Consider the following 11978-nt stretch of genomic DNA (forward strand, 5'->3'; position numbering starts at 1 on the left):
TACTGTAAAATCTCTCTCTCTCTCTCTCTCTCTCTCTCTCTCTCTCTCTCCTCTCTCTCTCTCTCTCTCTCTCTCTCTCTCTCTCTCTCTCTCTCTCTCTCTTTCTCTCGCGCCGTCTCTCTCTCTCTGCCTCCAGGACTCTCCACTGAAAGCAGTACAGATGTTATGGGTCAACCTCATCATGGACACCTTTGCTTCACTAGCCTTGGCCACAGAGCCCCCTACAGAAGCCCTGCTGCTAAGGAAGCCATATGGCCGCAACAAGCCTCTCATCTCCCGCACCATGATGAAGAACATCCTGGGTCAGGGAGTGTTCCAGTTAATCACCATCTTTACTCTGCTCTTTGCTGGTAAGAAGCTGCTCTAGGTCATGTACACAGAGCCAGGGGACTTATTATTTCCTGGATAAATGTATCCATTTATTTGAACACATTCTCTCTTGACTGTTCCTGTAGGAGAGAAGTTCTTTGACATTGACAGCGGCAGGAATGCACCGCTCCATGCCCCGCCTTCTGAACACTACACCATTGTCTTCAATACTTTTGTACTGATGCAGCTTTTCAACGAGATCAACGCCCGCAAGATCCATGGTGAAAGGAATGTCTTTGAAGGCATCTTCAACAACCTTATCTTCTGTAGTATTGTCTTTGGTACCTTCATTATCCAGGTAAAGTAGACTGGAGACTTCTGTGGCTAACTTTTCTTTGGTTTTTGTGAATGTGCTTGGTGACTCATGTTGGATAAAAAGACTCAGTCCCACGAGAATGTTAAATCTCAATGTTTGCTCTCTAATTAATTCCACCTCTCTTCCTGCCCCTCTAGTTCGTCATAGTGCAGTTCGGTGGGAAGCCGTTCAGCTGCGTGGCTCTGACCATCGACCAGTGGCTGTGGTGCACTTTCTTAGGCTTTGGCTCTCTACTATGGGGACAGGTATGATGTGACTATACAGCTGAGCTTCACCTTCAGTTGGCCCATAGGACAAAGCTATGGTATGACACTGCCCCCCTGTGTTGGAGTTGGGGTACTGGTTGTCTAATGGTGGCAAAGGGGTATAATAGTACAGTATCTTCTACTGCTGTGAAGAGATGGGTAAACTCCCAAAGTCAACATAAATATTAAATCAGTTTTGAACAGATTATATGGTGTAATTATATTGCATAGTACATAGCTTCAGTCCAGCTCATCCTGTCAACAAAACTAATATATACATTTTGCATCTATGTATTTATATTTTGAACAATTTAAAGAGAAATGTATTTCAACTTTTAGATCTGAGTTATGTGGAGTATATTATTTGAGTTTTTTTGCCTTATTGTGGTTAAAAAATAATTGTCTGTTTGTAATTTCTGACAGTGAGAGATTGAGGGTTGAGATTGCTCACCACTGTTGAGTCAGTCATAATGAATGTTTGATGTAATTCTAGTTTGCTCTGACTGCCCACACTCATCCTGCAGAGCAGTGCACATAATATGTCATTATCTTCTGTCGTCAATTCATCAAGAATGGTGTCGCCAACGTTTTTTTGACAAGACCCAAATAAGTAGGGCTGTGCTGAGTGCATATAAATTCAAAGAGCTGACAGTTATAGGACTGAAAGGTGGCTGTGATGTAGAAGGACCAAGATTATTGGTTCCAAACCAGATGAGGGTCCTCCTGCCTTTGCCATTAATCAAGGTGCTGCTCTCCTCGTGCTAAGTTGTTGCTGCACTCTGTTTTTAAATAGGATGTATTTTCTATAGGTTATTAATAGGGTTGGGTACCGAAACACGGTGCAAATAGGGCACTGGTTCCGACGTAAATGGTAGTAATGAGACCGAATAAGAACGAACATTTCGGGGCCTGACTTGACAGCTTACATTAAGCGGTGTTAAGGGTGACTGTATTTCCCTGTAGAGGATTCCAACGCCGGGACGTAACAGTCCACAGCTGCCGTTGTCGGAAAAACGACACGGACGGTGCGTTTACTTGAAACTCGCCAGCCTTGTGGTGCATTCAAAGTAAAATACCCTTTTCCCATCTGGTGCTGTAATTACGTTATTAATCAATCATTTAATTTTGACCATATGGCCTTAGCAATGAACAAGCCGTTCTTTAATGTCGCCAACTGTCGTTTTGTGCTCCTTTTTTTATTTTTTATATATATATATATATATATATATATATATATATATATATATATATATTTTTTTTTTTTTTATATATATATTTCGGTTCAGGCACCGGCACCATTTTAAAAGTATCGTTTTAGCACCGGTATCGGAAAAAACCCAAACGATACCCATAATAAAGTCTAACTTACTTGGTTAAGTTAACTTTACTATATGCATTAAGCAAGTTAGCAAATTAAGGTCAGCTATTGAGAGTTCAACATTGTAATTTCTCCATAACACAAAATATATTCAGTTTACAATTACACATTTCGTCATTTCTCATTTGAGAAGCTGAAATCAGGGAGAATGTTTTGTATTTTTGCTTGAAAAATGACTGAAATAGTTGACTATTCATTTCAGCTCTAATTTCATTTATCATTGTTGTAACACAATGAAATACTTGGTTAGGATGACTTACAACATCATCATTATCAGCTTTTAGTAACTCCATTCCAAAAGCGTGGTTATGTATTAAGTCTGTAACTTCACTGTTGGATAGGCTTGGAGGCTCTGAGCAAACTGAATGATGTCAAACTAACAGTCTCACATCGAGCTTTGGCAGGGCAGCTAATTTTCAGGGTCACTGGCTGCTTAATGTCCGTGATGTACCCAGAAACGTGGCTCGTTCTGCCATTAATAAAATGTCACTTTGCCATGCTGAGGAGCGTGACATTTTCACAAGTCAGTGCTGCTCATGTAAATCCTAATGTCTTCCAGGTAATCTCTTCAATACCCACCAGCCGCTTAAAATTCTTGAAAACGGCAGGCCACGGCACCCAGAAAGAGGAGATCCCAGATGAGGAGCTGGACGAGCTTAGCGACAATGATGAGATTGACCACGCTGAGCGGGAGCTTCGCCGAGGCCAGATCCTCTGGTTCCGAGGCCTCAATCGCATTCAGACTCAGGTAACAATCCACAGACCTTCCCGCGCAACACCGAGCACGGCACCCAACACCAAGGGAAAAAAAAGCCATAAACCCTTTAACTCTCTATTGCTCTTCCAGTTTAAAATCTATGTTTTGTTCTTTCTCTCGGCATTCCTAAAGAATGGCTCGTGCCCTAAACACAAAAGCCTTTCCTCTATTTTTCCTCTTCTGCTGCTGAACTAAAGCAGGTTCCTATGCCTACTTCTGAATCTATCTGCTAAAACAAGACTAGTTTGAAGGTACTGATGAGAAGCAAGTGAATTGAGTTGGATGGTAAGCACAATAGAACAGCGGAATGTTCAAAGAGCCTTGGCATGGCTATAGCTGGAAGTATGGAAGGATTCGGCAGGAAAAAAAAAAAAGTGTGAAAATGAGGTCAGAGCTTCCTCCGATCAGTGCCTTTAAACCAACATCCCCTTTTCCCTCTCTCTTTTAACTATAATGCCTAAATCCAATTTCCAAGTGTCGTTTTTTTTTTTTTTTCTATGGTTACTGGTGCCTTTTCTTTATTTTTGTCTCTCTTTTCTATCTCCTCTGGCTGTATTGTGTTTTATTTCCTCTGGGCTTTCTCCTGTCACGCTGTCTGATTCTTTCCAGATGGATGTAGTGAGTGCGTTCCAGAGTGGAACTTCCTTTCAGGGGGCTCTAAGGCGGCAGGCCTCCAACTCCAGCCAACAACAGCACGATGTAACCAATGTTTCTAGCCCTACACATGTAGCCTTTTCTGCTACTACCACTACTGCCACTGCCGCCAACACCGCTTCTGCCACTGTGGGGTGTGAGTGCGTGTTCTCCTCTAGTGCATGAGACTTTTTTTTTTTTTCTCTTCTGTTCTTCTAACATCTTCTTCTCACTTAACGTTGACACTTGTACTGTCTCATTTCTCTCCTAATGCCCCCCCCCACCCTCTTACCCTGTTTTCTACTTCAAAAAACTACACCAAAAATACCACATCTTCCATATTGCTTCGATAACACTGCTGTGTATATATATGTACCCTGTAACCAGGTCGCTTCTAGTGTCAAGGTGTTTTCTCTGTGTCATGTTTTTCTGTTTTGCTTCTGCTTCAGTCTCAGAAATGTAAAGGTTTTACTGATATTTCGGGGGTGGAGGGATGATGTGTATCTACTCTTTGACAAAAAATATAATTCTGCATTGACCGTCACCAGGTTTGTCTGCTGCAGCCTGCTCTGTGCCCCTGTAGCACCCATGGGTCTGTGTCGCAGCTCTCTAGTCCCTAGGCGGGTAAATGTTTTGAGTATATGCCCATGATCACGGCCTAAAACAATAGAGACCAACCATGACACGGACCTCCTGTGAGACATTGTATCCGAGTGTCAGTGGGTGTCTTGTCAGTCAGTGAAGTAATGACCTTTTCTTCTCCAGCTGTGGCCATTTCTGGGAGTTTGTTGCGAAAAAGAGGGTGTGTGTGGAGAGGGGGAGGCAAGCGAGAGCGATGGTACCCTATCGTTGATGAGCAGCTGCAGTTGATATGAGCATTTGTTGGTGTGTTTGGATGCAAGACTGTGCATGGTTTTGACAGCCTTCGTGCCAGTTGTCCATTCAGCGTAGAAGATCACTGCGTCGAGAGCGGACACGGATCATTTGAGGATGGTATTTCCTCCTGACTGTGCCCTTACAAGAACTGTGTGGCTGGCTGTTGACTCTTTTTGTCTTTCAGATCTTCCCAGGCAGACCATCTGACCAGCCGTGGATTTTAAATGTCTAACAGATGTCGCGAAAAGAGCTTAATGGAATAAATGACTGTGCTCTTGAATGTAAACATATGGGACTTTCCCAGACCAATTTACAGCAGATCCCATGTTGTCTCCCCCCCCCACACACACACACACACACACACACACACACACACACACACACACACACACACACCCCACCCACCCTGGCATGCTGAAAAATGATGCAATGCTGCAGTAATGTTTAGGTCTGTTGTCTCAGGTGGGACCTGACGGGTGCTTCCCTTCTAAACTCTTAACGTTTCCTTTCAGGTTGCTCTTCAAAAGAGTTGGACCATTTCTTGAAGTCTTTTTGTGAATACTTGTTTGTTGGCAGAATATGTCCACCTGGCAATGTGTTGCCTAAAACGAATGAATACCACTGACTCCCCACATATTCTTCTTTAGATTCTGTGAAATGTGTCATGGGCTATACTCAAAGGTTTACTACCATTGAACACAAGGTAGCGCCGCGCTCTGCATGGGTTCAAAGTCTCTGGTCTCGTTTGTGAGTTTTTTCTCTTTGTGCTGTTTGACATGTACACCAGCTTGTAGACATGCTTGGCTGCCGCAACTTTTTTTGTTTTTACTCCACAAACATAAGCTGTAACTGACCACCTCTTTCTTTCTTTCTTTCTTTCCTTCTTTCTTTCTTTTTTTCTTTCTTTCTTTCTTTCTCTCTATTCCTCTGCCTTTTTTGGTCTGTCTCTCTTTCATTCTTTCTCTTCCTATCTTGGCTTTCTCTCTCCTCACTCTTTCCTAAGCATGTCCAACAAAAGAAAACTGTCCAGCCTCTGTCCCTTTTTCTCTGGTAGAACAGCATTCCTCTTGTCTCTTGGTTTCCTTTTGCATTTTGATTAATCAAACACGGGCCTCTACCAAGTGTTTTGTGAAATACTACTACTGTACTCACAAAAACATTAATTGAATTGGGTTCGACACTGGTTTGTACCCTTCCAAAGACATGAATTTTAAGAGTAGATTTTTTTCTATGAGCACAGAGTCAAGTATAAGGTCTGTCTCCACTGGATGCAACTCAACTTTTCCATTTCTGTGAAACACTTGTTTTAATCAACACAGCGATCTGAACTGGCTCTTTACAGGCTCGCAGTCCAGTCTATCACACACTACTGCAACCTGAAGCCTTTTTACGGCTCAAGTCTAGCTCATGCTTTTACTTGTAGGCATTAGCATGAGGGTTTCTCCATCAGATTTAAATTCAGAGACATGTCCACATTTTGATTACTGTACTGTATATTGGGGACTCTAGAATAAATATACAGGGAGGACAGAGGGTTACTCAGAAACAGGACAGTGACACACAGACAGAAGTGAAGGTGGAATGAATTGAACTGCTCGTGTTTACACTTTTTGGCCAAACTAGTATGAACTTTTAGGTGCTTTCGGGGGCCAACGTAGTCTACTCTAGAGAACTTACAGTTAGCTGGTATTACAAGTTGTGAATTTGCGACTCAACATAACTGCACACCTGCACGAGAGTTTCCCCCTCACTGAATTTGTTGCCCCTTAAACTCTCCTATTATTGACCAAATAAAAGCTGCTCCCTCAGTTTTTATCGGTGTTGTTATCCAGGTGTTAAAATTAAAAACGCACATGTATCATTACTGGATGGGACTAAATGCCTGCTCCCTGTCCCTTCTCCCTCCCTCCAGATCCGGGTGGTGAATGCATTCCGCAGCTCCATCTCCCTCTATGAGGGGCTGGAGAAGCCCGAGTCGCGATCATCAATCCACAACTTTATGACCCACCCTGAATTTCGGATTGAGGACTCTGAGCCCCATATTCCCCTCATAGATGACACTGACGCAGAGGACGACGCCCCCACCAAGCGCAACTCTGCAAGCCCCCGCAACACCACGCCCACGCCACCCTCGCCCACCACCGTTGCCCCCACCACGCCGGTCTCTCCCTCCCCAAACCAGAACAATAACGCTGTGGAAAGCAGTAACCACCTCCTCCCAGAGGGCCCCAAATCAGGAACCCTCTCGGCCCCAGGGAGCCCCCTACACAGCCTGGAGACCTCCCTTTGATCTGACCCCGCGCCACGCGTCACCACCACTTTTCTACCCGCCATCCAAGGAGTTCAACTCAGACAAAACGAACGAACACTTGCAGAAGAGAGACGAAGGGCTAAGAGGAGAGCGGAGTCTTGTGCGAGCTTGGCTTTGGCTGGACTAAAAGAACAGCAAACATTCAGAGGAATGTACGGCTTGGTGTGGATGCTTTGGTCTTTTTATTTTAGGTTCTTATTAATACCCCGCTGCAACACAAGGACTGTCTTCACCCCTCCCTCCTTGGTAACTTTTGTTTTTCTCTGTAAACAAGGGGTGATTATAAACTCAGATTGAAAGTGACCTGTTGTTATTATTATTATTATTATTATTATTATTATTATTATTATTTTCATTGAGATGGGGAGGTCCTCCTCCTGGCTTGAAGATCGTCTGTAAGAATTGAAAGAACCTTTAGCTTCTCTTTTATCTGAATGGTGTTGTATATTTATCTCTTTGGCCCTTGCTCATTCAAAACTTATTTCTGCTCCATTGGCTGTTAATATTTTGAGTTATTTATGTTTTTGGAAAAAGCAGGTCTGTTTACAAAGTTTGTAGATACTTTTTTTCTGTTTGTAGGCAAAAGAGCTTCCTGATGTATGATGCAGAAAACTGGGACAGAATAAAAAAAATGAATGAGAGGATTATTTCAGATACTGCTGTATTTTCAGGAAAAAAAGGGCGTTTCTATTGAAACTTAACTATTTTTGCCTGCAAGTTTTGTTATATATTTGTAGATAAATGTAGAATCTTCTAGCCAAACCGATAAACACTAAGGCTTGTATAGAAAAAGGTCCTCCGGGCGAGGTGTTTTCACAGGAGACGGGACGGGAAAGACAATTAGGGCCTCTGTCCAATAACTGCTATAAATATTTACTTCTTCCATTTCTTCGATAGTTTTCATGTGCACAAATCCTTCTGGAGTTCTGGATTCTCTTTTCATTCATTATGTTGTGTTCAAGGATTTCCACATGTTGAAAGGTTCACTCGTTAAAGGGAGTTGAGAAAAAATCTGGGCCTGTATTTAGCAAGCATCTCAGACTAACACCTAGAATTATGCTGAAACAAAGTCTTACCTCGAAGTTGGACATGAGGTCCTTATGAAGCCTCCTACAGTGGCTTTCAGCAGGAAGTAGTAGTTCTCTTTTTAGATTGTTGTGATTTTGCACCACTGCCGTACTGTCAAATGGAAAATGTCTTCTTGTAGTAGTTATTAGTTGCGTTCAAAAGAGGCCGATCCAGATTATTTGATGCAGGAAAAACGTGTGCGTATATGACTAATTTATGCATGTTAAGGCTACAAAATTTGTTTTTGCCAAAGCTCATAAAACACTAAAAAGACTTAAAGTTCAGTTGTTGTTGTTTTTTTTATGACCACTTGAGTTCAAAGTAACGTTGTATTCAGCCAGCGCGCCTATTTATTTTTTAATAAGAAGTTCATATAAATGTGCCTTGGCTACAATAACTATTTAGACAATTCTTTGTCCCATCATTGGCCATCTGCAGGTGACTCCTCACAGATGAACACGGTTACTCCCCTAGCTAAACGTAGGACCTCAATATGATCATTCTGGGCCAGTTGTGACTGATTCTCTCTCTGGATGCTTGATAAATATGGACCCTGGTCAACTTTTTTTTTTTTTTTTTTTTTTTTTTTTTTTTTTTTTATTATAATTAGTGTGTTTAATTTTTTCTCAGCAAAACCTTAGCCCCTTACCAATGTACAATATTGACATTTGTTTACTCAGGCATAGAAAAAGTATTTCATTTAAAAAAAAAAAAAGGAATCTATATAGAACCTTTTAAACTTCAGATTTTGTGTATTTAGATAGTGAAACATTGTATTGGTTTTAAAAAAAAAAGCAAGTGAATTACTTTCATATTTCATTCAATCTTTTAAGCTCATGCCTTAGGAAAAACTTAATTTTACTCCGGCAAGTTCTGTTTTGTTGACATTTCTAAAAAATGTTCATCAACCCTGTCCATAAGACTCCTTTCACCATGGATAAATGTTGCCACATTTGATTTGTTTGTAAAATATTTTTGACACCTGGTGTACTGGAAACGCTATAGAATTGGACATGTGCATTTTTCAAGAATAAAGACTAGGCATACACTGGTATCTATCTGCACAGGGTACTTTTATTTCATAGCGTTCCTTGGGGGAAAATAATTTTGATAAAAAGCATAATAAAAAGTGTACCTTTGTATTTTTATGAAAATACTGATGATACCTTTCATCGTACTAAACCAATTTTGGATGATTTGACACCAATCACGTTATATGGGGAGGGTTTTGGCCACTAAAATGTGTGTTGTTCTGGAATATTCATCTCATGGTGCAATTGGTGTAAAAGAGAGAACATGCCTCTTTTAGTTTGTATATTACCACACTTAATGAAATGTTTGGGTCGGTGCTTGTCAACCACACAGGATGACTCGGGCGGCAGGCTGTAGATTCTTCTTGCAGCCTTCTGGTCATCTTCACCTGAAGGGCTGGAAGGGGAAGAAAGTGGAGATGTTAAATCGCAACGTTCTCTGAGGAAATACTTTGTTTTACTTTGTTTTACAGATGACAAAATAGCAGCTAGGATTGCATACAAAGTGAGAAATTGAAAAGGCAGAATCCATGTAAGGAGTTTGTTCTGTAGCTTCTTCCTGTAATGGGAATGAATGTTTTTCCATCTGTTTTATGGATTATTTTTTTATCTTTTAACATTTGGAAATAAAAGTTCTTCATGTCTGTTTATCTTGAGCATTTTAAATGGATATCGTGATTGGATTTACATTTGAAACTTGTTGAGTAATGTGTATGGTTTTTAAAAATAAAAAAATTTATTTAGCCTAACTGCAGGGCCATGTTTTTCATTTACCATGCAGTATTTATGGAGTGTTATGCATTCAAATGTGGTCTATTACAATGCTGCAGGCAAGCAAACGTGTTGCAGAAAATCTCGGACTTGAGTGATTTTTGGGTGATTTTTACACAAGAAAGCTGCTTTTCTGCATAATTGCCCAATAACCAATGGATTCTAGCTAATTAATAGAGGAGCCAAATCACAAAATGAATACACTGTAAACTCACATTCTCTGAATAGCCTACATAAGCAAATATATCTAATAGCTCTAGCATTACCTTTTAATTATTTAATTTTTTTTTAAGATAATTTTTTGGGGGCTTTTTCCCCCTTTTATTTCAGAGTGAGTGACAGTGGATAGACAGGATAGGTGGGAAATGACACGCAGCAAAGGGCCAAAGGTCAGATTTATACTCGGACCACTGCAAAGGTCTCAGCCTACATGGGGCGCACACTCTTACTGGGTGAGCTAGAGGTCGCCCTGCGTTACCTTTTAATTCTAAATTATGATGTGAGAGCTTTTTGACAGGAATTGATTGATAGTAACCTCTTTGGCTGCACCCACGACTAGACTTCCCTTGCAGATTTTCAAATGACTTTTACCTAACTCCTGATGAATTCTCAAATTGACTGTTATACCCCTATAATGGAAATATGTAGGCTACAACTATATTTAAATGGTGCTCAAATATATTGACAGTTAGATGGACTGACTAACGTCAAATTATGTCCAAAAGGGCGCCTGGATAGCTCACGAGGTAGAGCAGGAGCCCATTTATAGTTCACTCCTCGCCGCAGGTTTGACTCCTCCCTGCGGCCCTTTACTGCATGTCATTCCCCCTCGTCCTCCCCTTTCATGTCTAAAATAAATAAAGGCCTAAAAAATTTCAAAAAAACAATCTTAAATAAAAAGATGTCCAACAAACATCTACCCAGATGGGTGCAAAGAGGTTAACCTTTTGATGGGGGTTCGTACAGTATATAGGCCTATATTAATATAGTTGCATAGTTGTCCAGCCCAAAATACAGGCTTCCAAGACAACTCACAGAGGTGTGAGACAAATTATAGAAAAACAATATTCTGTATGCCATTATACTTCATATAATTCGTATTATCAGCTATATTTACTTGAAGTATAAAAAGTAAAAGGTCTTTGGATTAATATTACTGCTGCATTAGACTCACATTGCCAAGTCTCCACAGTGCTGTGTCAGCACTGGAGAATGCTGCCGCATTAATGTGTATGTTGCATTTTACTGCTGTAGATGTTTGAGTTTGTTCTAATGTTAACTTATTTATATAGTGTTGGGTAGTTCAATCTTAGAAACAGAATCAGAATACTTTAACTGTCACATTCAAGGTAAAATAAGAGTAAGAACAGAGCAAGTCAAAAAGTGTATAAAGTAGAAGTAAAGTGAGATTAGGTTAAAATAAAGATTAGGTTAAAAAATTGTTTGAAATGGATTGTACACATTTTATTGTAGTGCAGTGTCAACATAACTACAGTACGAATATAACTAAGTACTGTGTGAATATAAGTAGCAGCAGTGAATAGATAACCTCTGCACATGTAGCTGATCAATTACTGCACATAGTAATTATTGTACATAATTATGGAGATATGTGCTGTGAGACCAGTTCTGACAGTGTGTAAGACACAGAGGGAGGAGTTATAAAGTGTGATGGCCACAGGAAGGAACGACCTCCTGTGGCGCTCTGTGGCGCATCGTGGGTGTCTTGAGTCTGTCGCATATTCTTCCGTGTGTCATAAATAATGTCATTGTATAGTATGCCATACATGTAATGATTTAAATGTCATAGTATAGGCAGTGTCATAAAAACGTCATAATAGTCTATAGTGCGTCATAACATGGCATAGTAGCTTATAGTATGTCATAAAAAAATTCAAAAAAGACAATGTCATTACAAGGTCATAAAAAATGGCATAGTATAGAATGTCATTAAAAAAAAGTCAAAGAAATATTTTATAAAAAATGTCTTAGAAGTTGGAAACAGTTTTACCTACAGTATGTCAGCCTTTTATTCAAAGTAATTGGGTCCTACATGAACACACCATTTTCTGCCGACGTTTTGGTTATTTGGTTATTTCCTAAAAAACAAAAACAATCCAAGTCTGGCTATCACCAGACCAAGCCCAATCTTTTAAGATTGAACATTAGCTGCAGGGCGAAATCAGATCGGGCTGGGTTTACCCAGTCTAGTTATTTCCCTAT

General features: G+C 40.5%; 1 protein-coding gene across 7 annotated transcripts in view; it reads left to right on the top strand.

The window, feature by feature from the left end:
- Nucleotides 1-9007, top strand: part of atp2b1a (ATPase plasma membrane Ca2+ transporting 1a) — a 51097-nt gene extending 42090 nt beyond the window's left edge. For 6 of the 7 annotated variants that reach the window (XM_028570108.1, XM_028570111.1, XM_028570112.1 and 3 more), the window contains exons 17-21: nt 137-350; nt 456-667; nt 823-930; nt 2868-3056; nt 6487-9007. In XM_028570108.1, coding sequence (XP_028425909.1) covers nt 137-350; nt 456-667; nt 823-930; nt 2868-3056; nt 6487-6864 — 1101 coding nt within the window. In that variant the 3' untranslated portion in view covers nt 6865-9007. Of the gene's footprint in view, nt 1-136; nt 351-455; nt 668-822; nt 931-2867; nt 3057-3674; nt 3792-6486 lie in introns of all 7 variants that reach the window. The other variant, XM_028570113.1, reaches the window with a different exon arrangement.
- Nucleotides 9008-11978: the final 2971 nt, after the last annotated feature.

The sequence above is a fragment of the Perca flavescens genome, chromosome 23 (assembly GCF_004354835.1).
Source record: "Perca flavescens isolate YP-PL-M2 chromosome 23, PFLA_1.0, whole genome shotgun sequence".
NCBI lineage: Eukaryota > Metazoa > Chordata > Actinopteri > Perciformes > Percidae > Perca > Perca flavescens.